Source organism: Lampetra planeri, chromosome 57 (assembly GCF_965212315.1).
Source record: "Lampetra planeri chromosome 57, kcLamPlan1.2.h2, whole genome shotgun sequence".
NCBI classification, from domain to species: domain Eukaryota; kingdom Metazoa; phylum Chordata; class Hyperoartia; order Petromyzontiformes; family Petromyzontidae; genus Lampetra; species Lampetra planeri.
This window is the reverse complement of record NC_136163.1, coordinates 5,162,735-5,188,658: the sequence shown is the minus strand read 5'-3', so window position 1 is coordinate 5,188,658 and position 25,924 is coordinate 5,162,735. Positions and strand designations below refer to the sequence as shown.

Below are 25,924 nucleotides of genomic sequence, written 5' to 3'. Positions count from 1 at the left end.
TGATGATGGTTGTTTTGTGGTGCGGCACGCTGAAGGATGTGGCATGCTGATGGTGTCGCGAGTGGTTGGTGCTCGTTATTTAAATGCTAATGAATTCCCCCGCTCTCTCGCCCCCTCAACGCAATTCCTCGGTCACGGCTGGCCCAAGGGAGGTTGTTGGCGCGTGCGTGGGACGCGAGAGAGAGAGAGAGAGATTCGCGCTCTCCGTCCGATTGTTTTCGCGAGCGTGGGTCGGCGTTCGCGGACGACCTCTATCCAGCCTCGCGTCTCTCGCGGGCGCGGAGAGACGCGCGGAACGGGAGACAAAGGCGGCGGGCGACACAACGGGAGAAATGCTAAATTGTGCACTCCGGTTTTTTTTGCCCGGTTATCCGCGACGACGACACTCATGATGATGAGTTTAACACGGGGTCTTTCGCGACCGATGTAATTCATAATAAGGGGGGGGGGGAGGTGGGGGTTAGATTAGATCGCGTACATATTGACGTGTCAAACCTTACTAAATGGTTGTGTCGGGTGATGGTGGGTTAACGACACATTTATATTTATACAATCTAACCTAAAACCATAACAAAAGCAAAAAAAAATTTATTATGAAAAGAAGAAGAATAATGATGATGATTGGCAAAGATGCGGTGCATTTCATATCCGGTTCATTCTCATCGCGCCAAGGCGATCAACCGAAGTGGCTGTGTGGTTTACGGACACTACGCGGTGGTTTACACAGAGAGGGGGGAGGGGGCGGGGGTAGGGGGCGGGCGGGGGGGTCTTTAACGTCCGCTGGCAAGCAGACGACGCGCATCGCTGTTACCGTGCGGTGACAAACGAGGGTGGCCTGAGCCGGAATCGAACCGCGAGCCCTCTGCATTGACCCCGAGGGACAAGCGTGCTACAAAGAGAGTCATCGATCCTCCAGCACGGAATATAAGTTAGACCGTAAGCACCGTGCTTAGTTAGAATTTGAAGTAACCACCTTTTTTTTGCACTGTACACAAAGAAAAAATCCACCGATCATTTCTATATATTTTTTTCTCAGCCAGCCCAGGTCTATTATATAACACAATAACAACGTGTGTGCAGCAGTAACACCGTTATAAAGTTCTAGATTTGAAGCTTTCGTGACTGCAAGGATTCATATTCTTAGTTTTTTTCGGTAAAGTCACGTAGGTAAAAAACAATTTAAATTTAAATTAATTAAAGTAAAATAAAAATTAAATAAAATTAAAATCACGACGTTTCGGAGGCAACACAAGTCTCCGTCATCAGGTGGGACCGTCACAGCTAGATTTGCTGTATCAAGTGAGGCAGGGATTCCAAGATGCAAGTTCTTAAATACAAGTTAAGGGGGAGGAGAGGGGGGAGCTTATCAGAATGTGGTAGCCAATGAATGGAACGTATTGGGAGGGGGGGCGGGGCTAAAAGAGAACACGAGGTGTACGTGAACGTGGACGTGTTTGTGTGCAATCACCTGTTGGTGCACATGATAACGTATTGGAAGGGGTTCAACACGGCAAGGGAGTGGGAGGGGAGGGGGTGAAGGAAGAGGGGGTAATGGGGGGGAGGTTGATAAATACCAACGCTATCATAAATCACGGTGCCTAGACAACAACCCAAACATTACTAGATGACGGCGAACAATTTGCAAAAGGACCACAAATTGCCACGTTCAGCGCGTGACGTTGTTCTGCCAAATAAAGGGCTCTTAAACCCAACAAAAGCAAACCCTCGTGGATTATAAATACCCAAGACGGGAAACGCTATCGGCACAACAACAACAACAGCAGCGGCGGCGGCGGCTGCAGCTGACAACGTGACGACATCCAATCAGACGGAACGAATCCGCGAATGTGAACCACGCCGCAATGGGCACGCACGTCGCGAGCAGCCGTACAAATAAAGAAAAACTCGTGGCACCTTAAGAGTCTCGACAGAGCGGGGCAAATGTCACCGCCTGGTGAACAAATTGATTGACGGTGCACCCGAGGAGTGGCAAGCGACACGCAGACAGCTGTAAGCGTCAACATTTTGCGGTGGTAAAAACTTAATTTGGAGCTTTCGTGACTGCAGGAAGTACCCTTTGGTTATTTCGGTAAAGTGACGTATGAAGAGAAAATAATGAATTAAATACTAGCATACGACGTTTCGATTGCAACACAAGCAATCATCATCAGGTATAAATGAAATAGAAACACAAATCTAGTATACTTAGAAATGTAATGTAATACAACAGAGAGTCGGATAACATAACAGTCAACACCCAACACCTGATGATGATTGCTTGTGTTGCAATCGAAACGTCGTATGCTAGTATTTAATTTATTATTTCATCTTTATACGTGACTTTACCGAAAGAACCAAAGAGTCATTTTGCGGTGGTGTTCGTGGTGTAAATTATGCATACGTGGTATTTAGAAAACAGAATGTGACTTTACCCTCTCCGGCAATAAAACAGATGTTAAGATAAAAACTAATAGAACTAAACTATTTTTTATTTTACCAGGTAAGGCCCACTGAGCAATACAGCTCGTTTAAAAAAAAACCCAATCGACCACGGGGAAAGAGACACGAAAACTCCAGACCTACAGCAGGCGCCAGGGTCGGGATCGAACCCACGATCTCGTGTATACCGAGCGAAGTGGTTAACATCTCGCCATCGTAGATACTACACTGGCATAAAGGGTCCCGCAGATAAAGCTGCAGAGTATTTACTGAACTGCTCCGATGGCCATCGGCGCTTGACGGATGACCGCGGCGCTGACTCGAAGCCTGCCCAGGGTTTGTTGTCGCTGCTGCTCGCTTTGCCCGCCGCGCCAACCAATCACGCTCTCCCGTCACGGGGCCACTGCAGATATTGAGATGGACAGCCAGGTGACCTTTGTATATTACTCGTGTAGGAGCCCTTTCGAGACCGCGGGTGACCCCTTCTCAAGGGAGACTTGGGGTTTAAATAAGCTGAGTGGAAGAAAAAAAAGGAGGAACACATTCCTGCATTCTTCGTCTTGTTCTTCTTCTTGCAGAGCAGCACCTGTACCTGTCTTTGTGGTTCCTACGCAACCACGTGGTTCCTATTCTGCCACGTGGTTCCTACGCAATGGCGTGCTTCAATGCTGGCACGTGGTTCCTATGCCTCCACGTGTTCCAATGCTGGCATATGGTTCCTAAGACAGGACGTGGTTCCCACGCAACCACGTAGTTCCTATTCTGCCACGTGGTTCCTATACAACCACGTGCTTCAAAGCTGGCACGTGGTTCCTATGCAGGAACGTGTTCCAATGCTGGCACGTGGTTCCTAACACATGACGTGGTTCCCACGCAGCCACGCGGTCCCACACCAGCACGCGGTTCCAATGCTGGCAGGTGGTTCCAACACCGGCACGTGGTAGCCACAGCGTCACGTGGTTCCTACACTGTCACGTGGTTCCTATTCTGGCACGTGGTTCATCAGTCGGACTGACAGCGATTCCCGTGTGGTCGTTGCGTGTGCCCACACCCCATCCCCCGCCGAACCCCTTGTGCATCTGCAGCTACGACATCATGAACCTGCAGGAGACCAGCCAGGACAGCTACAGCTATGAGAAGGTGGGCAGCTGGGAGAACGGGGAGCTGCGCATGGAGGACCGCATCATGTGGCCCAACCGCAGCGTCGGCGTCAAGTCGGTGTGCAGCGAGGCGTGCGGCCGCGGGCAGATCCGGGTGGGTGGCGCACGGAACACTGCCCCATAGACTCAACACTACCCCATAGACTCGGCACTGCCCCATAGACTCAACACTGCCTCAACACTGCCCCATAGACTCGGCACTGCCCATAGACTCAACACTGCCTCAACACTGCCCATAGTCTCAGCACTGCCCATAGACTCAGCACTGCACATAGACTCAGCACTGCCCATAGACTTAACACTGCCTCAACACTGCCCATAGACCCAGCACTGCCCATAGACTCAACACTGCCTCAACACTGCCCCATCGACTCAACACTGCTCATAGACTCAACACTGCCTCAACACTGCCCATAGACTCAACACTGCCCATAGACTCAGCACTGCCCATAGACTCAGCACTGCCCCATCGACTCAACACTGCTCATAGACTCAACACTGCCTCAACACTGCCCATAGACTCAACACTGCCCATAGACTCAGCACTGCCCATAGACTCAGCACTGCCCATAGACTCAGCGCTGACTATAGACTTAACACTGCCCTTAGACTCAACACTGCCCATAGACTCAACACTGCCTCAACCCTGCCCCATAGACTCAACACTGCCCCATAGACTCAACACTGCCCCATAGACTTAGCACAGCCCCATAGACTCAACATTACCCATAGACTCAACCAGTGGCGGCTCCTGCAAAATCTCTCAGGGGGGGCAAATGCCTGGATGATTGATAAGGATAAGGTCCACCCATGCAATGGATACATTAACAGCTTAAGCATGTAAAGGCAACTTCACTTCTTTAATATTAATGAAAAATAAAGTGACTCTTACAATACATCTTGTTTGTTTCTATACTCACTATTAATACAATCCACTCAAGTTTCTTTTATTAAAGATTCCACTAGGTGGCGACAAATTATATTGTTGGATGAAACGTGCTTACGTATGATGACGTAAGCACCGTAGACTCAACACTCCCCATAGACTCAACACTGCCCCATAGACTCAACACTGCCCATAGACTTAACACTGCCCATAGACTCAACACTGCCCATAGACTCAACACCGCCCATAGACTCAACACTGCCCCATACACTCAACACTGCCCATAGACTCAAAACTTCCCATAGACTCAACACTGCACATAGACTCAACACTGCACATAAAGTCAACACTTATCTATAGACTCAACACTGCATCATAGATTCAACACTGCCTATAGACTAAACACTGCCCCATAGATTCACCACTGACGATTATCTGAACCGGTCCTGGGCCTCTCTTCGCCTCAAACGAGTACCTGGTGTGGTGTGTAAAACATCGCCATTAGGGTGTTGGCCACCCACCCCCTCGTGTGCAGTGCCGGCCTTCGTAGGTGCTCGCTAGCAGCACTTGCCCCAACATTCTGTTGACGCTCAACGGGGTATCTTTGCCTTTGTGTGCTTTTGGGTCGGCGACTCCGACCGCCAGGTGATCCGTAAGGGCGAGCTGAGCTGCTGCTGGGTGTGCACGCCGTGTAAGGACAACGAGATCGTGCAGGACGACTTCACCTGCTTGGCGTGCCGCCAGGGCTCCTGGCCGGACCACGACCTCAAAGGTTGCACAATCACGTGGTGCTGCTGATGATGATGCTGATGATGCTGCTGATGATGCTGCTGCTGACGATGATGATGATGCTGCTGATGATGATGATGCTGATGATGCTGACGATGATGCTGACGATGATGATGCTGTTGATGATGATAATGATGCTGATGATGATGCTGCACGTGACCCTGCTGATGATGACGCTGCTCATGCTGCTGGTGCTGCTGACGATCCTGCTGATGATGATGCTGTTGATGATGATAATGCTGCTGCTGATGATGATGCTGATGCTGTTGATGATGCTGCACGTGACCCTGCCGATGATGACGCTGCTCATGCTGCTGGTGCTGCTGACGATCCTGCTGCTGATGATGCTGTTGATGATGATGAAGCTGATGATGATACTGTTGATGATGATGATGATGAAGCTGATGATGATACTGTTGATGATGATGATGCTGCTGCTGATACTGTTGATGATGATAATGATGCTGCTGCTGGTGCTGCTACCGCGCCGAGCCCCTCAACCCCCTCCCCCCGCCCTCTCTGGACCCGCGTTGCCCCCCCCCCCCACGCTGCTTCCCGGCAGGCTGCGTGGAGATCCCGGTGTACTACCTGCAGTGGGGCGACGCGGAGGCTCTGGCGGCGGTGGCTTTCTCGTGCGCGGGCCTCCTCGCCACGGCCTTCGTGGCGCTCGTCTTCGTGGCCTTCCGCGACACCCCCGTCGTCAAGTCGTCGAGCCGCGAGCTCTGCCTCATGGTGCTGGCGGGCGCAGGCCTCGGCTACGCGTGCACCTTCGCGCTGGTGTCGCGCCCGACGCGCGCCGGCTGCTACGTGCAGCGTATCGCCGTGGGACTCGCCTCCTCGGCCATGTACTCGGCGCTCGTCACCAAGACTAACCGGATCGCGCGCATCCTCGCCGGCAGCAAGAAGAAGATTTGCACGCGCAAGCCGCGCTTCATGAGCGCCTGCGCGCAGGTGAGGGGCTCGCTCTGCCCGCCCGCTCGCTCGCTCGCCCGATGTCGTTGTTCGTGCTCGAGATTCGAACTCGGGTGACCGCAAGGTCGTAAGTACGGTCGCAGTAGCGTGCGTCCGGATGTTGCTCGCTCGCTCGCTCGCCCGCCCGCCCGCCAGCCGACGTTAGACGTGGCTGGGAATCGAACTCAGGTGGCCGCACGTTCGGAGCAGTGGTTGCGCGTCCGGGTATCGCTCGCCGCTGACATCAGGCCAACCGCCCAGCCACCAACTCGACCGCCCAACTACCCATCCACCCAAACATCCACTCGTAAAATAAGGGGACAATCACTCGCTATTGTATTCCCTGAGCCCGGTGACGCACCGAGCCGACTGCAAAACAAAAGAGACAATCAGACAATGCTTCCCGTCTCTGTCCTTGGACGTACAGAACAAAAAAATAATTATTATTTTTTACACGTCCCATACGATCACGTGGAGTGCACCGTATCAGCAGCATCGGTTTAGCACAACGGCTGTACCGGTTTCGACATTCAATGTCTCATCGGCAGAGTCAGGCTCGCCCGAACCAATTTAAAACTAAACTACTTCAAGAGGAAAAAACTCTATTATTATATTTTGGTACTGGCAAAGGAGGTCTAATGATGTAGATGCTTACCCCGAGCCCTCATTACTTTGATGGTGCATTGTCTTTGAGCTGTGGACGCCTTTTGGCGTCCTCTGGTCGAGCACCAATCGAGACGAAAAGAAAGCCGTCTCTGGTGTGGACCAATCAGTTTCAAGGACAATGCATCTATTATCAGAGTGCGTTTTTTGTTTGAATTTTGACCACAAGTATTGTGGTTAATCCACACATGATTCCTTGTAAAAAGGTTTCAGTTTTGTTGCCAGAAAAAAGGGGAAAAACCCTATTATATATTTTTTATTTTACCAGGTAAAGAAGGCCCACTGAGCTATATACAGTAGGTCTTTTAATCAGAAGCGACCGGGTCGCAAATGATAACTCGACGAAGTGGTTTATCACATCTAAATGCATAGCAGCCAAATCATCTAAACGCACATTCATTCTAAACGTGCGAGAGAAAACTGGAGGATCCTCAGAAACATCCACGCGACCACGGAGAGAGAGAGAGAGACACGTAAACTCCAAATATACGGCAGGCGTCAGGGTCGGGATCGAAGCCACGACCTCCTGCATACCAGGCGAGGGAGTTAACATCTCACCACCAATTCTGGTAAGCTACCAGATGTTAAAGCTCTCGGCTTCCCACAGCCAGTGCTCCCGGACAACACTATGCCCCGCACAGCTGCATCATTCAATGAGAGAGGCCACTGCGTTGTTAAGTGGAAGCACAGATTCTGTATATAATCTCTCCATTTTCTTCTGCGGGTATCTGCCCCTATAAATTGCCGTCAGCAAATGCGCGATAATGAACCATTTTTCGGTGACAGTTCCATTTGATTCTGTGAATCTATGCATTTTTTTTCGTCCTCTCTTGAAAAACATTTCGCCGTTCCATTAATTCGAATTCATGGACGCCCTTCCATTAAAACGGGAAAGCGAAGTGCGGAGCGGCAAACTCAGCCGAGTCCGAACTCCCGGTTGGATAATTAGTCGCTTAATGGACTAAAACATCAACACGCATCTTTGGCGTACCCTGCGCTAAGAGGCACTTGAATTATAATCATTCGATGTTTTTTATAACGTTTTTTTTATACATATATAAGCAGACCGTATTTTATCAATTTATTTCGACAATTTAATTGTTATCTTCATTTTATGAATATTACGAAAAAATATATTTTTTTATATTACGCACAAACATCACCGCTTTTATCATTCACTCTCGAGAAAATTTGGAGCCAGTGCCTGCAAGTTTCGGCCAGCGACCCAGCAGGCACTGCGGTTTCATGTCCTGGTGGCCCAGCAGGCACTGCGGTTTCATATCATGTTGGCGTCGAGGAGTTGTAACAACAGCAGCAGCAACAACAACAACAGCAACAACAACAGAAGCAACAACAGCAACAACAACAGCAGTAGCAACAACAACAGCAAAAACAACAACAACAACAGCAGCAACAGCAACAACAACACTAGCAACAACAACAGCAACAAAAACAACAACAGCAGTAGCAACAACAGCAGCAGCAACAAACAGGTTGTAGGAGCGAGTCAGAGAGCGCCAACCGGCCTTGGTTCTGAACTCGTAATTATCGAAGTCATACCACGCGCCTAAGTTGAACTTGAAAAGGACGTTCAAGAGGTTCGTGAGCATAAATTAAAAATGAGAAGTCTCGAGACTGTATATATGTTGCATGTATGCTGTATGTATGTTGTATGTATGTTGAGGTTCTTTCGCACCCTACGTAGGCAATCATGCTAATCGGAGGTGCGGGGGGAAGGACAGCAAACTAAACCATAAAAAGCATTTCTCAAGAAATGAGTTTCCCATATAGTTTTAAAAGTGCATCGCTCCAGCGGCTTCCTAATATCGGAAAGGAAGAACGTTCCAGACGGCCGTAGCAACGCATCTGAAAGCGCGCGATGCGGTGATCATCTTTGTTTGATGGGCAGAGGTGGGAGTGAATGAGAGAGGAGTGAGTGAGTGAGTAGGGAGTGAGAGAGAGAGAGGAGTGAGTGAGTGGGTGAGTGAGCGGGTGGGTGAGTGAGTGAGTAGGTGAGTGAATGGGTGAGTGTATTGACGATTCTGGCAGTGTTGAGTGAGCGGGTGGGTGAGTGAGTAGGCGTGTGAATGGGTGAGTGTGTTGACAATTCCGCCAGTGTTGAGTGAGTGGGTGAGTGAGCGGGTGGGTGAGTGAGTAGGCGAGTGAATGAGTGAGGGTGTTGACGATTACCCCAGTGTTGAGTGAGTGGGTGAGTGAGCGGGTGGGTGAGTGAGTAGGCGAGTGAATGAGTGAGGGTGTTGACGATTACCCCAGTGTTGAGTGAGTGGGTGAGTGAGCGGGTGGGTGAGTGAGTAGGCGAGTGAATGAGTGAGGGTGTTGACGATTACCCCAGTGTTGAGTGAGTGGGTGAGTGAGCGGGTGGGTGAGTGAGTAGGCGAGTGAATGAGTGAGGGTGTTGACGATTACCCCAGTGTTGAGTGAGTGGGTGAGTGAGCGGGTGGGTGAGTGAGTAGGTGAGTGAATGAGTGAGGGTGTTGACGATTACCCCAGTGTTGAGTGAGTGGGTGAGTGAGCGGGTGGGTGAGTGAGTAGGCGGGTGAATGAGTGAGGGTGTTGACGATTACCCCAGTGTTGAGTGAGTGGGTGAGTGAGCGGGTGGGTGAATGAGTGAGTTGATGGGTATGGCAGTGTCTATGAAGAGGAGCACGAGGAGTAACACCAAAGCTAGGAAGTGTTTGTATTTCGAACGAGGTGGTGTTTATCCGTGAAAAAAAGTTTTGTAGATCATCGGATTCCTCCAGTATAAATAGATATCCTGATTCTGATATGTTCCAGACGTCTGCGTTGTTCTCCTCTGGACGGGCAGGAACTGCAGAGTTTATCGGGATCTGGCTGAGATTTTCGAGGCTTTATTAGATGATTCGTGCTTTTCTATTTTACTAGGTTAAGGCCCACTTGAGCTACCTATCTCATTTTCAGAAGCGACCTGGCCACCGAAAATGATAGCTCAACGAAGTAGCTTATCATCGTGTGGCAATGTATTGCAGCCAATTACTCTAAACGCACGTTGATTCTTAATGTGGAGGTTAGAAAACCGGAGGACCCGGCGGGAGAGACACACCAAAACTCCAAATATTCAGCAGCAGGCATCGTCAGGGTCGGGATCGACCCCACGACCTCCTTTATACCAGGCGAGGTAGTTAACATCTCCTAGCCACCGTGATGATGATTATGAGAGAGGGAGACACACAAACTCCAAATATACAGCAGCAGGCGTCAGGGTCGGGATCGACCCCACGACCTCCTGTACACCAGGCGAGGTAGTTAACATCTCCTAGCCACCGTGATAATGATGATGAGAGAGAGAGACACACAAACTCCAAATATACAGCAGCAGGCGTCAGGGTCGGGATCGACCCCACGACCTCCTGTACACCAGGCGAGGTAGTTAACATCTCCTAGCCACCGTGATAATGATGATGAGAGAGACACACAAACTACAAATATACAGCAGCAGGCGCCAGGGTCTGGATCGACCCCACGACCTCCTGTATAACAGGCGAGGTAGTTAACATCTCCTAGCCACCGTGGCGCCCTTGCTCTACGTGAAACCCCCCCCACCCCGCCACACTTTGATTGGGCCTCTCGGGCCTGGGCAATTTAACTCTCTCCCCGTGCACCGATGCACTCTCTCTGTGTGTCCTCTCCCCCTCTCTCTCTCCATCCCCCCCTCTCCCACTCTCCCCTCTCTATCTCTCTCACTCTCTTTTTTTCTTTTTTTACGATCAGAGGAAACAAGATGATGCTCGGTGTAGTCGGCACTTTGCTTCGTTCATCATTTCGTTTGTTTTTCAATGCTTTGATTTATGTGCCCCCCCCCCCCTTTTTAAATGAAAGATTTCACGAAAGATGTTACGCTCTGCTGTCCTCCTTCTTACCCCTTTCCACTCTCTTTACCCCCCTCTCTCTCTACCCCCTCTCTCCCGACTCTATGTCTATGCTCCCACTGTCTCCCTCCCCCTCTCTCTCTCCCTCTCTATCTATTCCCCTCTCCCCCTCCCTCTCTCTCTCGTAATTAGAAGCTTCCCGCGACGGACTGTCGGTTCGGAGACCGCGTGCCACCACCCGATAATTGGCGCTCAACGTGAAATTATGAAACTATGCCACGGCATTGTTCTCCCGAGCGAGCGAGGGGGGAGGGCACTCGGTGGTGTGCCAGGTGTCACTGCGCCAAATTTAGAGAAAATGTTCACCCCCCACCCACCATCATCTCCCACCCCACCCACCAAATTATGGCAATTACAAATTGTGCGCACCACAAGGAGCGTCTTGTCAGAGGAGGGCGGAGGAAGGGAAAGCAGTGAGCGAGAGAGTGAGCGAGAGAGTGACCGAGAGAGTGAGCGAGAGAGTGACCGAGAGAGTGAGCGAGAGAGTGAGCGAGAGGTGGGGGTTTACATAAAGCAAAGTTTAAATTTTTTTTAAAAATTACGAAATGATGAACGAAACAAAGTGCCGACTACACCGAGCATCTTCTTGTTTCCACTGATCGTAAAAAAAAGAGAGACCGCGGCGGAGATGAGCGATGGGGAGAGACAACCTGCTGGGGGCAGCTGTGAAAAAGAGCTTCATAGCTCATCGGATTCCTCCGGCATGAATTCGTATTTTGAATGATCATCATCATCGACGTTGGTTCGCTGAATTGATTTGATAGCAAAGATGAATTGCGTCCATACTCTTTGGTTTTTTCGGTAAAGTCACGTAGGTAAAAAAATGAAAAAGTGAAAACTAAATTAAATCACAAAAATATAATAAAAATGAAAACGACTGCATTTAATTTAATGTAGTTGTTTTCATTTTCATTTTATTTTATTTTTGTGATTTAATTTAGTTTTCACTTTTTTATTTTTTTTACAACTAAATTTAATTTAGTTGTTTTCATTTTTATTGAATTTTATTTTTGTGATTTAATTTAGTTGTTTCACTTTTTTTTTGACAACTAAATTTAATTTAGTTCTTTTCATTTTTATAAAATTTTATTTTTGTGATTTAATTTAGTTGTTTTCACTTTTTTTTTACCTACGTGACTTTACCGAAAAAAACAAAGAGTCACGAAGACTTCAAATATAGAATTAATTGCGTCCTTAGTTCAATTTTTTGTTATATAATTCGCAGAGTCATCTGCCACACCTCCATCGGCTTCGCTGGGACTCTAAAAGCGCAACCCTGCGATCACAATACGCAATCCTCGCCGTCAGTGAACCGAGTCATTTGCGTCCCATGCCGTGTGACAGTGCCGATGATGACCGGCTGAGTAGAATTCGCGATTGCCGTCCTCTCCTTAATGAGTGCAGAGGTGAAAGCGCAGCCCCTGCAATTACTTGCCCACGCCACTGCTGACAAGTATAGGTCCTCCTCTCTCGAGTGTGTAATTGGCCTACTCTTCCACGCCGGTGAGACGTCGTGGAAGAGGTGGGAGTGCCCGCACTTTACCCCAGCCACGTGTGACCTACCGATCGTAGGCTGACCGCTGGCTGGACAGAGGCGGGTCGAAGGTGATGCACGAGGTCCAGCCACCTCTCCCCCCCTATACCCCAATTGTTTTGCCTGCCGCGCCTGGAGATCGAATCGAACCAGCGACCTCGGGGATGTAAATCCATTGTGGCTGAAATTTGACGCCGCTGTTGGCAGCCTCCCTTAGTTGCGAAACGTGAACACTGCAGTGTTGCTATTGCCAACATCTCAGTGGTTCGTAACTTTGGGGTGCACACATCCCCTGGGGGTGCGAGATGCCCTTTCTGGGGGGAGGGGGGGGGTTGTAAGACATGACCAGGTTTTGTTTTAAGATGGTAAATCATCGAAAAGACACATTCAGCACGGGCACATAAGTCCAACAAGATGTTTTCTTGCTCATGTTTTTGTTTTCTGTTTGTTGCGGTTGCACCCGATTCAAGAGCCGAATGGCTCACAGGGCTATACCTAATAAATGAACTTGAACTTGAACGTAGATAGAAAATTAATAGATCACGACGTTTCGATCGCAACACACGCAACCATCATCATCACGTCGGTGCGTGTGTGTACGTAGGAGCGTGTGTGTACGTAGGAGCGTGTGTGTACGTAGGAGCGTGTGTGTACGTAGGTGCGTGTGTGTACGTAGGAGCGTGTGTGTACGCAGGAGCGTGTGTGTACGTAGGTGCGTGTGTGTACGTAGGAGCGTGTGTGTACGTAGGTGCGTGTGTGTACATAGGAGCGTGTGTGTACGTAGGAGCGTGTGTGTACGTAGGTGCGTGTGTGTACGTCGGTGCGTGTGTGTACGTAGGAGCGTGTGTGTACGTAGGTGCGTGCGTGTACGTAGGAGCGTGTGTGTACGTAGGAGCGTGTGTGTACGTCGGTGCGTGTGTGTACGTTGGGGCGTGCGTGTACGTCGGTGCGTGTATGTACGTAGGTGCGTGTGTGTACGTAGGTGTATGGGGCGGCTGCGCGTGTTGGCTGGCCACCCCCTCGTGCCCGCCTTCACAGGGGCAATTCGCTAATAAGCAGTTGCCCCCAGAGTCTGTTCTGAGGCTATACGGTGGATCTTTGTCTTTGTGTGCAGATGGTGATCGCCTCGCTGCTGGTGTGCGTCGAGCTGGGCATCCTGATCGCGCTGGTGGTGGTGGAGACGCCGCAGGTGAATAGACGCACGCACAAAGGCAAAGACCCCCCGTATAGCCTCGACAAACTGTTGGGGCAAGTGGTGTTGGCGCGTAGCGCATATGAAAGCGAGGGGGTGGGTGGCCAGCACCACGCCCGGCCACTTTTGTTTCCATATAGTGGCGATTTTTACACAGCGCGCCAGGCACTCATTTGATGCTGAGTCGACCTAGAGGAGGCTCAGAACCGGTTCTGATAATCGTCACTGGTGATGGCCATGAGCGGGAATCGAACTCGGGTCGCTGGGTTCGAGGCGGAGCGCGCTAAACACTGCACCACCGCTCCCCGTGCGTCACACACACACACACGTGCGTCACACACACACGCACGTGTGCACACACACACACGTGCACGCGCACACACACACGTGCGCACACACACACACGTGCGCGCGCGCACACACACGGACGCACAAGCCTCCTTCACTCTATTCATCTCATTGTCTTATTGATTTGCCTGTGTTCGTCTGATTTTCTCATCTTTGTTTTGTTTCTCTTGTTACACGCAGACGATCTATCTCGTTCATTTGTATGACCGAGTGCTGATTATAATAGCGTTAAACTTTCGTTAGGACATTTCATGAGACAAATGCAGTGTTTAAAAACAGCCAATGATTTCCACTCAAAAGCAAATAAGCAGATCGCGAATTGATGAAAGCCGAGGACAAATCATTATCCGTGTGTAAATTGACTCCGAGACGTTGCACCCTGAGTCTCCGTATCCTGGAACTTAGAATATTGGAACTCAAGACCCGAAGATTCACCGGTCGCCAATCCCAGAGTATCTGAGTCCCGAGACTCTGGAACTCAGGATATGAGGACTCGGGCTCCGAGTACTCGAAGATTTAAATATGTTGGAAGGCACATTTTAGTCTGAGAGGTCATAACCATGTAGGAGCGACTCTGTATCTGCAATATTATGTGTCTGTTTGGGTTTATTACTCTAAGATCAGCAAAAGCAAAGTGTTATAATTTCGGGACCGTAGTTCGTGTGGGTGTTTCTCAGCCATGTCTACACATATTGTGATTTATGTTTAAATAATATTCCATGAGTCCCATTGCCCGACACGTCACCTCTTACATGTTTCTTTTTTCGTTTTAAAACCACAGCGTTATAGACGAATGTTTTGAGTTTCACATCGGGAGTGACTCTTACCCTCCCTCCCTCCCTCCATCCCTCCTCCCTCCCTCTCTCCCTCCAACTCTCCCTCTCACTCTCCCACCCTCCATCCCTCCCTCCATGCCTGCTCCCTCCCTCTCTCCCTCCAACTCTCCCTCTCACTCTCCCACCCTCCATCCCTCCCTCCCTCCATGACTGCTCCCTCCCTCTCTCCCTCCAACTCTCCCTCTCACTCTCCCACCCTCCCTCCCTCCATCCCTCCATCCCTCCTCCCGCCCTCTCTCCCTCCAACTCTCACTCTCCCACCCTCCCTCCCTCCATCCCTCCATCCCTCCTCCCTCCCTCTCTCCCTCCAACTCTCACTCTCCCTCCTCTCTCCCTCCCTGCATCCCCCTCCCCCCCCAGGTGGTGTTCGACTACCCGAGCGTGCGCGAGGTAAACCTCATCTGCAACACCTCCAACCTGGCCATGGTAGCCCCTCTCGGCTTCAACGGCCTCCTCATCATGAGCTGCACCTACTACGCCTTCAAGGTGCGAGGGCCACGGTGTAGGGCACGTGCGGGGTGGGGAGGGTGGGACATGAGGGGGGGGGGGGTTGCCACATCCGCTGTCGTTTCCACCGAGCGGCCGGCGAATCAACCGGCAGTTTCGTGTGTGTGTGTGTGTCGTGCGGCCCTCCTCCACCCTACACGGCAAACTGGACCTCCTGCGGTGGTGTCCACTCCTCTATGGTGTTCACCGCGCTCCTGAGATCGCCTCTTGATGCTGATGACGATGATGACGCTGGGGGGGGGGGGGGGGGGGGGGGGTGGGGGTTGTTTTTTTCTTGTTTAACTCCCGGCGAGTAAAAGTCCCTGCCAAGTTGTTCGACGCGCTGTCGTTGGTGATTGCTCTTTGGGAAATGTCATTCCGTTCTGGCGCGCGACTGCAGCGGCAATGTGTTCCCGAGCTAAATGTCAGCCGCGGCGAGAGGGCTTCAGCAGAGACAGTAAGCTCGCGTCGTTTTGCTGTTCCTCCTCCTCGATTGAAAGTGAGCGCAGGCCACAGTGGGTTTACTCGGTGGTCCATAGCTCGGATTGCATGGCCACAAACTGTTGCCTTGTCTATCATGCATCTCTCATGCTTATCCGTGCCTCCCTGTGCATCGCTGTGTTTCTCTATGCGTCTCTATGCATCTGAGTCATCTTCTCGCGTATGATAGCAATATGTCCAGGAGCTAAATGCCACCGAAATCGAGGTGCCTCCTGGTAGCCACGACGAGAGGGCCTTCAGGCGGGGAGAGAGAGAGAGAGAGACAGAGAGAGAGAGTTCGTGTCGTTTTGCTCGTCCGCCCCCCCCCCCCCTGCACTGCCCACCTCCCTCTCCCCCTCCCCGCTCAGACGCGGAACGTCCCGGAGAACTTCAACGAAGCCAAGTACATCGCCTTCACCATGTACACCACGTGCATCATCTGGCTGGCCTTCGTGCCCATCTACTTCGGCAGCAAGTACAAGATCGTGACCACGTGCCTCTGCGTGAGCCTCAGCTCCACCGTGGTGCTGGGCTGCATGTTCCTGCCCAAGGTCTACATCATCCTGGCCAAGCCCGAGCGTAACGTGCGCAGCGCCTTCACCACGTCGAGCGTTGTGCGCATGCACGTGCGTGACGCCAAAGTGACGAGCCGCTCCTCCAGCCTGCTCGGCCTCTTCTGCCCCCGGCGCAGGGCGACGCCCTCCGAGGAGCCCCCCAAAGCCGGCAGCGCCGCCACCACCACGGCGGAGAGGTGGGCGGGCGGGCGGGCGGGCGGGCGGGTCGCGTCTGACAAAAAGAGCTGTGGAGGCTCAGCGGGCACTTACCTGGTTAAAATAAAAATTGGACAATTTTTTTTATTGTTTTGTAGTTTAGAGTGCGGGCGGCGTTGCGACCGGTGGTCAGGCCTGCGCGGGTGGCAGGGGACGGCGGACCCGTCGCCTTCCCACCCACCCACTCACTCACCCACTCACCCATCGCCTCCCCACCCACTCACCCACTCACCTACTCACCCATCGCCTCCCCACCCACTCACCCACTCACACACTCACTCACCCACTCACCCACTCACCCACTCACTCACCCACCCACTTACCCGCTCACCCGCTTACCCACTCACCCACACACTCACCCACTCACCCATCCACTCACCAACCCATCCACCCACTCACCCACTCATCCACTACCGTGACAGAGAGATGTATAAATTTATAACGAGACGGATATTCTCGGCCGTGGCCTCGCTTCAGAGGGACGGCGGGGGGGAGGCAGCGGAGAGGTTGACGCAAAATTCACCAGGTTCACCATTAACGCCGGCTGGTTCGGGAAACACAAGAGGCTGGTGGGTGTTTTTTTTGCTGGTTAATGATCCTCCTGCAGGGGATCGGTTACGGATGCCGTCGAGGTCAACCGTGGATGGGAATCGAATCTCAAGCTGCTCTGGGTTCTTAGCACCGTTGACTAACTTCCGTGCGTGCCACCACTCGCTAACATCAACGGGAAATGAACGGAAAAACGGAAGTGTCCGTTGATAATGCATTTATAAATTAACACGAATATTTACATGAGACAGTGGCGTGGCACGGTTGCCATGGGCCCTGGTGCAAAAAAAAAACGAAGCTTCATAGCTCATCGGATTATTTTCTAATTCTAAATAATGATTCTGAGATTTTGAAATGGGGTCACCCCTTTGTCTCGTGCCCCCGTGCCATCCTTGCCCCCTGCCGCCTTGTGTCATCCGGCGCCTCGGCACCCTCCTGCCCTTGGGCCGAGTGCAGAGGTCGCAAACGGGTTTTGATTCCTTACCCGTACCCGTATCCGGCCGCACCAGGGTCGCAAACGGGTACCCGTACCCGGCCGGGTACGGGTAGCCGGGTATCGGGTAGGGTACGGGTATCGGGTACCCGGTTGCGATCTCTGGCCGAGTGTGCAACCGCATTGCCTGCACTCTCGTTAGCTACGCCGCTGGTTGTGGAGACTGCTGCTGCTGCTGCTCAACTGCACCATGGGGAGCTGGGGAAGAAAGGGAGCTGGGGGAAAGAGAGCTGGGAAAGGAAGGAAATTGGTGAAGGTAGCTGGAGAAGGAAGGTGAGGAAGAGAGCTTGGGGACAGAGGGAGCTGGGGCAGGGACCTGGGGAAGGGAGCTGACGACAAACACCGCTGGAGTTCGTCTCCAGTTCGCCGTCTCTTTTCTCACCTGTCACAGTGACAGGGAATTCCATTCTGCTCTTGCGTCCGGCAGCAGAGACAGAGAGTCAGAGATGGGAAGAGAGAAAAAGAGATAGATCAGGAGAGGGGGGGGGCGGACAGCTAAACTAACAAGAAGAGCCATTTCTTTCCGAATTCGGAAAGAAAAAGCAATATTCAAGAGCCGCGATGCAATTGGTGAAGACGAGACGGCGGTCCCTCATCAAAAACGTCACTGAGCAGTCACTGGAGTCCCAAGGTTGCCGAACCCCCCCCACCCCCCCGCCCCCGCCTCGGACTCGAGCCTTCGGTTCCGATCTCGCACAGCCCAGCGTCGTTCGATCATCGCGTGTCCGTCGTCTTTCTTCCTTGTTTCCCCCCCCCCCCGTCCTCCCCACCCCCCCGTCGCCCCACCCCCCTGCCCCCCACCCCCCTCCTCCCCACCCCCCGCCACCCTCCACCCCACCCCCCTCCCAAACCCACCACAACCCCCTCTCCCCCCACCCCTGCCACCCCCCACCTCAACCCCCCCGTTGCCCCCAACCCCATCCCCCCCACCCCCCTCCCCACCCCCCTCCCCCCCACCCCTCTCTCCCCCCACCCCCCGCCACCCCCACCCACCCCCCCGGCGCTCCCTCCGTCAAGCTCCAGCGGCAAGTCGAGCTCGTGGGTGCCCAGCGAGGGACACTCGCGCACCGTCGGAGTCCTCCGGCGCATCTCGGCGCGCGTGCGGACACGTGACGGTGGCGGCAGCGGCGCAGGCGCCTCCAAGAACCAGACAGCCGTGATCAAGCCGTTCGCCAAGCCCGCAGCGCTGGAGCTGCGCGGCAGCCTGCGCTTCGCCGAGATCAGCAGCAAGGGGCTGTACAACCTGAGCGAGGTGCCCGGCCGGCGGGGGGGGGGGGGGTGTCGGGGGGGGGGGCAGGGCCACTCATTGTCACCGTCACCACTGCCGGCGCAAGCAGTAGCACCACCAGCAGTAGCACCACCAGCAGTAGCATCACCAGCAGTAGCACCACCAGCAGTAGCACCACCAGCAGTAGCATCACCAGCAGTAGCACCACCAGCAGTAGCACCACCAGCAGTAGCACCACCAGCAGTAGCACCACCAGCAGTAGCACCACCAGCAGTAGCACCACCAGCAGTAGCATCACCAGCAGTAGCACCACCAGCAGTAGCATCACCAGCAGTAGCACCACCAGCAGTAGCACCACCAGCAGTAGCACCACCAGCAGTAGCACCACCAGCAGTAGCACCACCAGCAGTAGCATCACCAGCAGTAGCACCACCAGCAGTAGCACCACCAGCAGTAGCACCACCAGCAGTAGCACCACCAGCAGTAGCATCACCAACAGTAGCATCACCAGCAGTAGCATCACCAGCAGTAGCACCACCAGCAGTAGCACCACCAGCAGTAGCACCACCAGCAGTAGCACCACCAGCAGTAGCACCACCAGCAGTAGCATCACCAACAGTAGCACCACCAGCAGTAGCATCACCAGCAGTAGCATCACCAACAGTAGCACCACCAGCAGTAGCATCACCAGCAGTAGCATCACCAGCAGTAGCACCACCAGCAGTAGCACCACCAGCAGTAGCACCACCAGCAGTAGCACCACCAGCAGTAGCACCACCAACAGTAGCATCACCAGCAGTAGCATCACCAGCAGTAGCACCACCAGCAGTAGCACCACCAACAGTAGCATCACCAGCAGTAGCACCACCAACAGTAGCACCACCAACAGTAGCATCACCAGCAGTAGCATCACCAACAGTAGCATCACCAACAGTAGCACCACCAACAGTAGCACCACCAACAGTAGCATCACCAACAGTAGCATCACCAACAGTAGCATCACCAACAGTAGCACCACCAACAGTAGCATCACCAACAGTAGCACCACCAACAGTAGCATCACCAACAGTAGCACCACCAGCAGTAGCACCACCAGCAGTAGCATCACCAACAGTAGCATCACCAACAGTAGCACCACCAGCAGTAGCACCACCAACAGTAGCATCACCAACAGTAGCACCACCAACAGTAGCATCACCAACAGTAGCACCACCAACAGTAGCATCACCAGCAGTAGCATCACCAGCAGTAGCACCACCAACAGTAGCATCACCAACAGTAGCATCACCAACAGTAGCACCACCAACAGTAGCATCACCAGCAGTAGCATCACCAACAGTAGCATCACCAACAGTAGCACCACCAACAGTAGCATCACCAACAGTAGCATCACCAACAGTAGCATCACCAACAGTAGCACCACCAACAGTAGCATCACCAGCAGTAGCACCACCAACAGTAGCATCACCAACAGTAGCACCACCAACAGTAGCATCACCAACAGTAGCATCACCAACAGTAGCATCACCAACAGTAGCACCACCAACAGTAGCATCACCAACAGTAGCATCACCAACAGTAGCATCACCAACAGTAGCACCACCAACAGTAGCATCACCAGCAGTAGCATCACCAACAGTAGCATCACCAACAGTAGCACCACCAGCAGTAGCACCACCAGCAGTAGCACCACCAGCAGTAGCATCACCAACAGTAGCATCACCAGCAGTAGCACCACCAGCAGTAGCACCACCAGCAGTAGCACCACCAGCAGTAGCATCACCAGCAGTAGCACCACCAGCAGTAGCACCACCAGCAGTAGCACCACCAGCAGTAGCATCACCAGCAGTAGCACCACCAGCAGTAGCACCACCAGCAGTAGCACCACCAGCAGTAGCACCACCAGCAGTAGCATCACCAGCAGTAGCACCACCAGCAGTAGCACCACCAGCAGTAGCACCACCAGCAGTAGCACCACCAGCAGTAGCATCACCAGCAGTAGCATCACCAGCAGTAGCACCACCAGCAGTAGCACCACCAGCAGTAGCATCACCAGCAGTAGCACCACCAGCAGTAGCACCACCAACAGTAGCACCACCAACAGTAGCACCACCAGCAGTAGCATCACCAGCAGTAGCATCACCAGCAGTAGCACCACCAGCAGTAGCACCACCAGCAGTAGCACCACCAGCAGTAGCACCACCAGCAGTAGCATCACCAGCAGTAGCATCACCAGCAGTAGCACCACCAGCAGTAGCACCACCAGCAGTAGCACCACCAGCAGTAGCACCACCAGCAGTAGCATCACCAGCAGTAGCACCACCAGCAGTAGCACCACCAGCAGTAGCACCACCAGCAGTAGCACCACCAGCAGTAGCACCACCAGCAGTAGCATCACCAGCAGTAGCACCACCAGCAGTAGCACCACCAACAGTAGCACCACCAACAGTAGCACCACCAGCAGTAGCATCACCAGCAGTAGCATCACCAGCAGTAGCACCACCAGCAGTAGCACCACCAGCAGTAGCATCACCAGCAGTAGCATCACCAGCAGTAGCATCACCAACAGTAGCATCACCAGCAGTAGCATCACCAACAGTAGCACCACCAGCAGTAGCACCACCAGCAGTAGCACCACCAACAGTAGCATCACCAGCAGTAGCACCACCAGCAGTAGCACCACCAACAGTAGCACCACCAGCAGTAGCACCACCAGCAGTAGCACCACCAGCAGTAGCACCACCAGCAGTAGCACCACCAGCAGTAGCACCACCAGCAGTAGCACCACCAGCAGTAGCACCACCAACAGTAGCACCACCAGCAGTAGCACCACCAGCAGTAGCACCACCAACAGTAGCACCACCAGCAGTAGCACCACCAACAGTAGCATCACCAGCAGTAGCATCACCAACAGTAGCACCACCAGCAGTAGCACCACCAACAGTAGCACCACCAGCAGTAGCACCACCAGCAGTAGCACCACCAACAGTAGCATCACCAGCAGTAGCACCACCAGCAGTAGCACCACCAACAGTAGCATCACCAGCAGTAGCATCACCAGCAGTAGCATCACCAACAGTAGCACCACCAGCAGTAGCATCACCAGCAGTAGCATCACCAGCAGTAGCATCACCAACAGTAGCATCACCAGCAGTAGCATCACCAACAGTAGCATCACCAGCAGTAGCATCACCAGCAGTAGCATCACCAACAGTAGCATCACCAGCAGTAGCATCACCAACAGTAGCATCACCAGCAGTAGCATCACCAACAGTAGCACCACCAGCAGTAGCATCACCAGCAGTAGCATCACCAGCAGTAGCATCACCAACAGTAGCATCACCAGCAGTAGCATCACCAGCAGTAGCATCACCAGCAGTAGCATCACCAACAGTAGCATCACCAGCAGTAGCATCACCAACAGTAGCACCACCAGCAGTAGCATCACCAACAGTAGCATCACCAGCAGTAGCATCACCAGCAGTAGCATCACCAGCAGTAGCATCACCAACAGTAGCATCACCAGCAGTAGCATCACCAACAGTAGCATCACCAACAGTAGCATCACCAGCAGTAGCACCACCAGCAGTAGCATCACCAACAGTAGCATCACCAGCAGTAGCATCACCAACAGTAGCATCACCAACAGTAGCATCACCAGCAGTAGCATCACCAACAGTAGCATCACCAGCAGTAGCATCACCAACAGTAGCATCACCAACAGTAGCACCACCAGCAGTAGCATCACCAGCAGTAGCATCACCAGCAGTAGCATCACCAACAGTAGCATCACCAGCAGTAGCATCACCAACAGTAGCATCACCAGCAGTAGCATCACCAACAGTAGCACCACCAGCAGTAGCATCACCAGCAGTAGCATCACCAGCAGTAGCATCACCAACAGTAGCATCACCAGCAGTAGCATCACCAACAGTAGCATCACCAGCAGTAGCATCACCAACAGTAGCATCACCAGCAGTAGCACCACCAACAGTAGCATCACCAGCAGTAGCATCACCAGCAGTAGCACCACCAGCAGTAGCACCACCAACAGTAGCATCACCAACAGTAGCATCACCAGCAGTAGCACCACCAGCAGTAGCACCACCAACAGTAGCATCACCAGCAGTAGCATCACCAACAGTAGCACCACCAACAGTAGCATCACCAACAGTAGCATCACCAGCAGTAGCACCACCAGCAGTAGCACCACCAACAGTAGCATCACCAGCAGTAGCATCACCAACAGTAGCATCACCAGCAGTAGCATCACCAACAGTAGCATCACCAGCAGTAGCACCACCAGCAGTAGCACCACCAACAGTAGCATCACCAGCAGTAGCACCACCAGCAGTAGCATCACCAACAGTAGCACCACCAGCAGTAGCACCACCAGCAGTAGCATCACCAGCAGTAGCACCACCAGCAGTAGCACCACCAGCAGTAGCACCACCAGCAGTAGCACCACCAGCAGTAGCACCACCAGCAGTAGCATCACCAGCAGTAGCACCACCAGCAGTAGCATCATCAGCAGTAGCATCATCAGCAGTATCATCATCAGCAGTATCATCATCAGGCACCACCAGCAGTAGCATCACCAACAGTAGCACCACCAGCAGTAGCATCACCAACAGTAGCACCACCAGCAGTAGCATCACCAACAGTAGCATCATCAGCAGTAGCATCACCAACAGTAGCACCACCAGCAGTAGCACCACCAACAGTAGCATCATCAGCAGTAGCATCACCAACAGTAGCACCACCAACAGTAGCACCACCAACAGTAGCATCACCAGCAGTAGCACCACCAGCAGTAGCATCACCAACAGTAGCACCACCAGCAGTAGCACCACCAGCAGTAGCATCACCAGCAGTAGCACCACCAGCAGTAGCATCACCAACAGTAGCACCACCAGCAGTAGCACCACCAACAGTAGCATCATCAGCAGTAGCATCACCAACAGTAGCACCACCAACAGTAGCACCACCAACAGTAGCATCACCAGCAGTAGCACCACCAGCAGTAGCACCACCAGCAGTAGCACCACCAGCAGTAGCACCACCAGCAGTAGCATCACCAGCAGTAGCACCACCAGCAGTAGCATCATCAGCAGTAGCATCATCAGCAGTATCATCATCAGCAGTATCATCATCAGGCACCACCAGCAGTAGCATCACCAACAGTAGCACCACCAGCAGTAGCATCACCAACAGTAGCACCACCAGCAGTAGCATCACCAACAGTAGCACCACCAGCAGTAGCATCACCAACAGTAGCATCATCAGCAGTATCATCATCAGCAGTATCATCATCAGGCATCACCAGCAGTAGCACCACCAACAGTAGCACCACCAGCAGTATCATCATCAGGCATCATCAGCAGTAGCATCACCAGCAGTAGCATCACCAGCAGTATCATCATCAGGCACCACCAGCAGTAGCACAACCACGAGCAGCACCAACAGCAGCACCACCTACAGCAGCAGCAACACAAATATTATCATCATTATTAGGGCCATCGCCCCAAACGTCGCCTATAATATATTTTTCATCATTTAAGGCCAAACACCCAAACACACGGTGATTGAATGTGAATTTGTTGTTGTTTTTGTGCATGCTTGTGCACCACTGCCAACGCAACAGCAGCGTCACCACCACCACCACCACCAAATCATGTATTATTATCATCACTCTAACGCTTGTTACAGATTATTCTGCATCTCATAACAACGCGACGGCAAACTGCTGAAAACGCAGTTGTCTTGGGGGGGAAAAGAAAGAGACTAAGAAAGAGTCAAAACGTCCCGTCCGTCGTTCTGCCGCGCGACCCCCTTGCAGGTGGACGCCGAGGGGACCCCGCGTTGCGGACGCAGTTTCGGCAGCCACCACGACAGCATCGTGGTCCGCCGGCAGGGCAGCTACCAGGGCAGCTACCAGGGCAGCTGCCAGGGCGATGCGGCGGTGGCAGCCGGCAGCAGCCGAGACTGCTCCGAGACGGAGTTGCCGGGCCCCGGCGCGACGCCGACGATGCCAACCACCTACGCCGAGCTGTCGTTCCCGGCACCCGACGAGTCGTTCTTCGCGCGCCGGGGCCTGGTGCGGACGGAGCCGCGTGACCCGGCCCTCGGCAAGGGCGATCGGGGCCCGTCCGTTGCTACCTCTGACCCGGCCGCCACGGGGCCTCTCAAGGGGAGGCCTCGGATGGCGTTGCCCGACCTGAACCTCGGGCCGGGGCCTTCGGCGGCGTCGCCGCCCGAAGACTACGCGGCGTGCCGAAGCCGGTTGCCGCGGCCCGGCCAGCTCGCATCCATCACGGCGGCGGCCGAGAGCTCGCCGGGCGGCGGGCGGGCCGCGGCGGTGCCCGGGCCGGGGCCGTCGCTGGTGGCGCGGGGCCCACCCGCCATGGCCGCGTCGTCATCATCGTCGAGGGGGCCGACGACGCCGCCGTGTCCCCCTCGGGGCGCGGGCCCAGCGGCACGGAGGAACCCCACGCAGCTCTACGGCCGGGCCTACACCGCACCCGGAGACAACTACTCGACGCGTGGTGGCGGTGGTGGCGGTGCCTCCCACCTCTTTGAAGATTGCCCCGAGTGCGCGCGGGCGGCCGCTGCTGCTGCTGCCGCTAAGTCGTCTTTCAGCGGCGGCGGTGGCGGCGGTGGTGGCGGTGGTGGTGGCAGTGGCAGCGGCGGTGGCGGCGGTGGCGGCGGTGGCGGCGGTGGCGGCGGTGGCGGTGGCAGTGGGGGCAGCGGCGATAGCTACACGGCCAACGTTGACCCCGAGCCACCGCTGATCGCTCCGCCGTCCCCGTTCCAGGACTCGCTGTGCTCAAGCGAGTCACCCACAGGCTCGCCCTTCTCGGAGCATGGCCCCTACTTCGCCTCCCCACCCAGCTACGCCGCGCTCCTCCTCAAGGACTACACGCAGAGCTCCTCGTCGCTGTGACGCCGCCGCCACCTCGTCGCCGTCATTGTCGTCGCTGAGCCGGAGGAGAAGGTGCCAAGGGGCCTCACGCAATGGCACCAAGAGGGCAGGGAGGGCCTCTGGGCGAGTGTGGTAACAGCAGCGAGGAGGCCAATGTATGGGGAGCTGTGGCACGTGACCCTGGAAGCAAGTCGGAGGAGATGAGAGGAGGGTTGCGTGGCTCAGGGGTCAGACAAGTGCCGCCGAGGCACTGGATTCCAATCAATCCTGGATTGAGCCACCCATGAATG

General features: G+C 53.6%; 1 protein-coding gene across 1 annotated transcript in view; it reads left to right on the top strand.

Annotated features, from left to right (window-relative positions):
* GRM1 (glutamate metabotropic receptor 1) overlaps positions 1 to 25,655 on the top strand; it is a 122,325-nt gene extending 96,670 nt beyond the window's left edge. The window contains exons 5-13 of the mRNA XM_078618325.1: positions 3,525 to 3,693; positions 5,131 to 5,257; positions 5,837 to 6,225; positions 13,445 to 13,519; positions 15,067 to 15,192; positions 16,041 to 16,423; positions 18,502 to 18,736; positions 24,552 to 25,303; positions 25,451 to 25,655. Coding sequence (XP_078474451.1) covers positions 3,525 to 3,693; positions 5,131 to 5,257; positions 5,837 to 6,225; positions 13,445 to 13,519; positions 15,067 to 15,192; positions 16,041 to 16,423; positions 18,502 to 18,736; positions 24,552 to 25,303; positions 25,451 to 25,655 — 2,461 coding nt within the window. The remainder of the gene's footprint in view (positions 1 to 3,524; positions 3,694 to 5,130; positions 5,258 to 5,836; positions 6,226 to 13,444; positions 13,520 to 15,066; positions 15,193 to 16,040; positions 16,424 to 18,501; positions 18,737 to 24,551; positions 25,304 to 25,450) is intronic.
* The last annotated feature ends 269 nt before the right edge of the window (positions 25,656 to 25,924 follow it).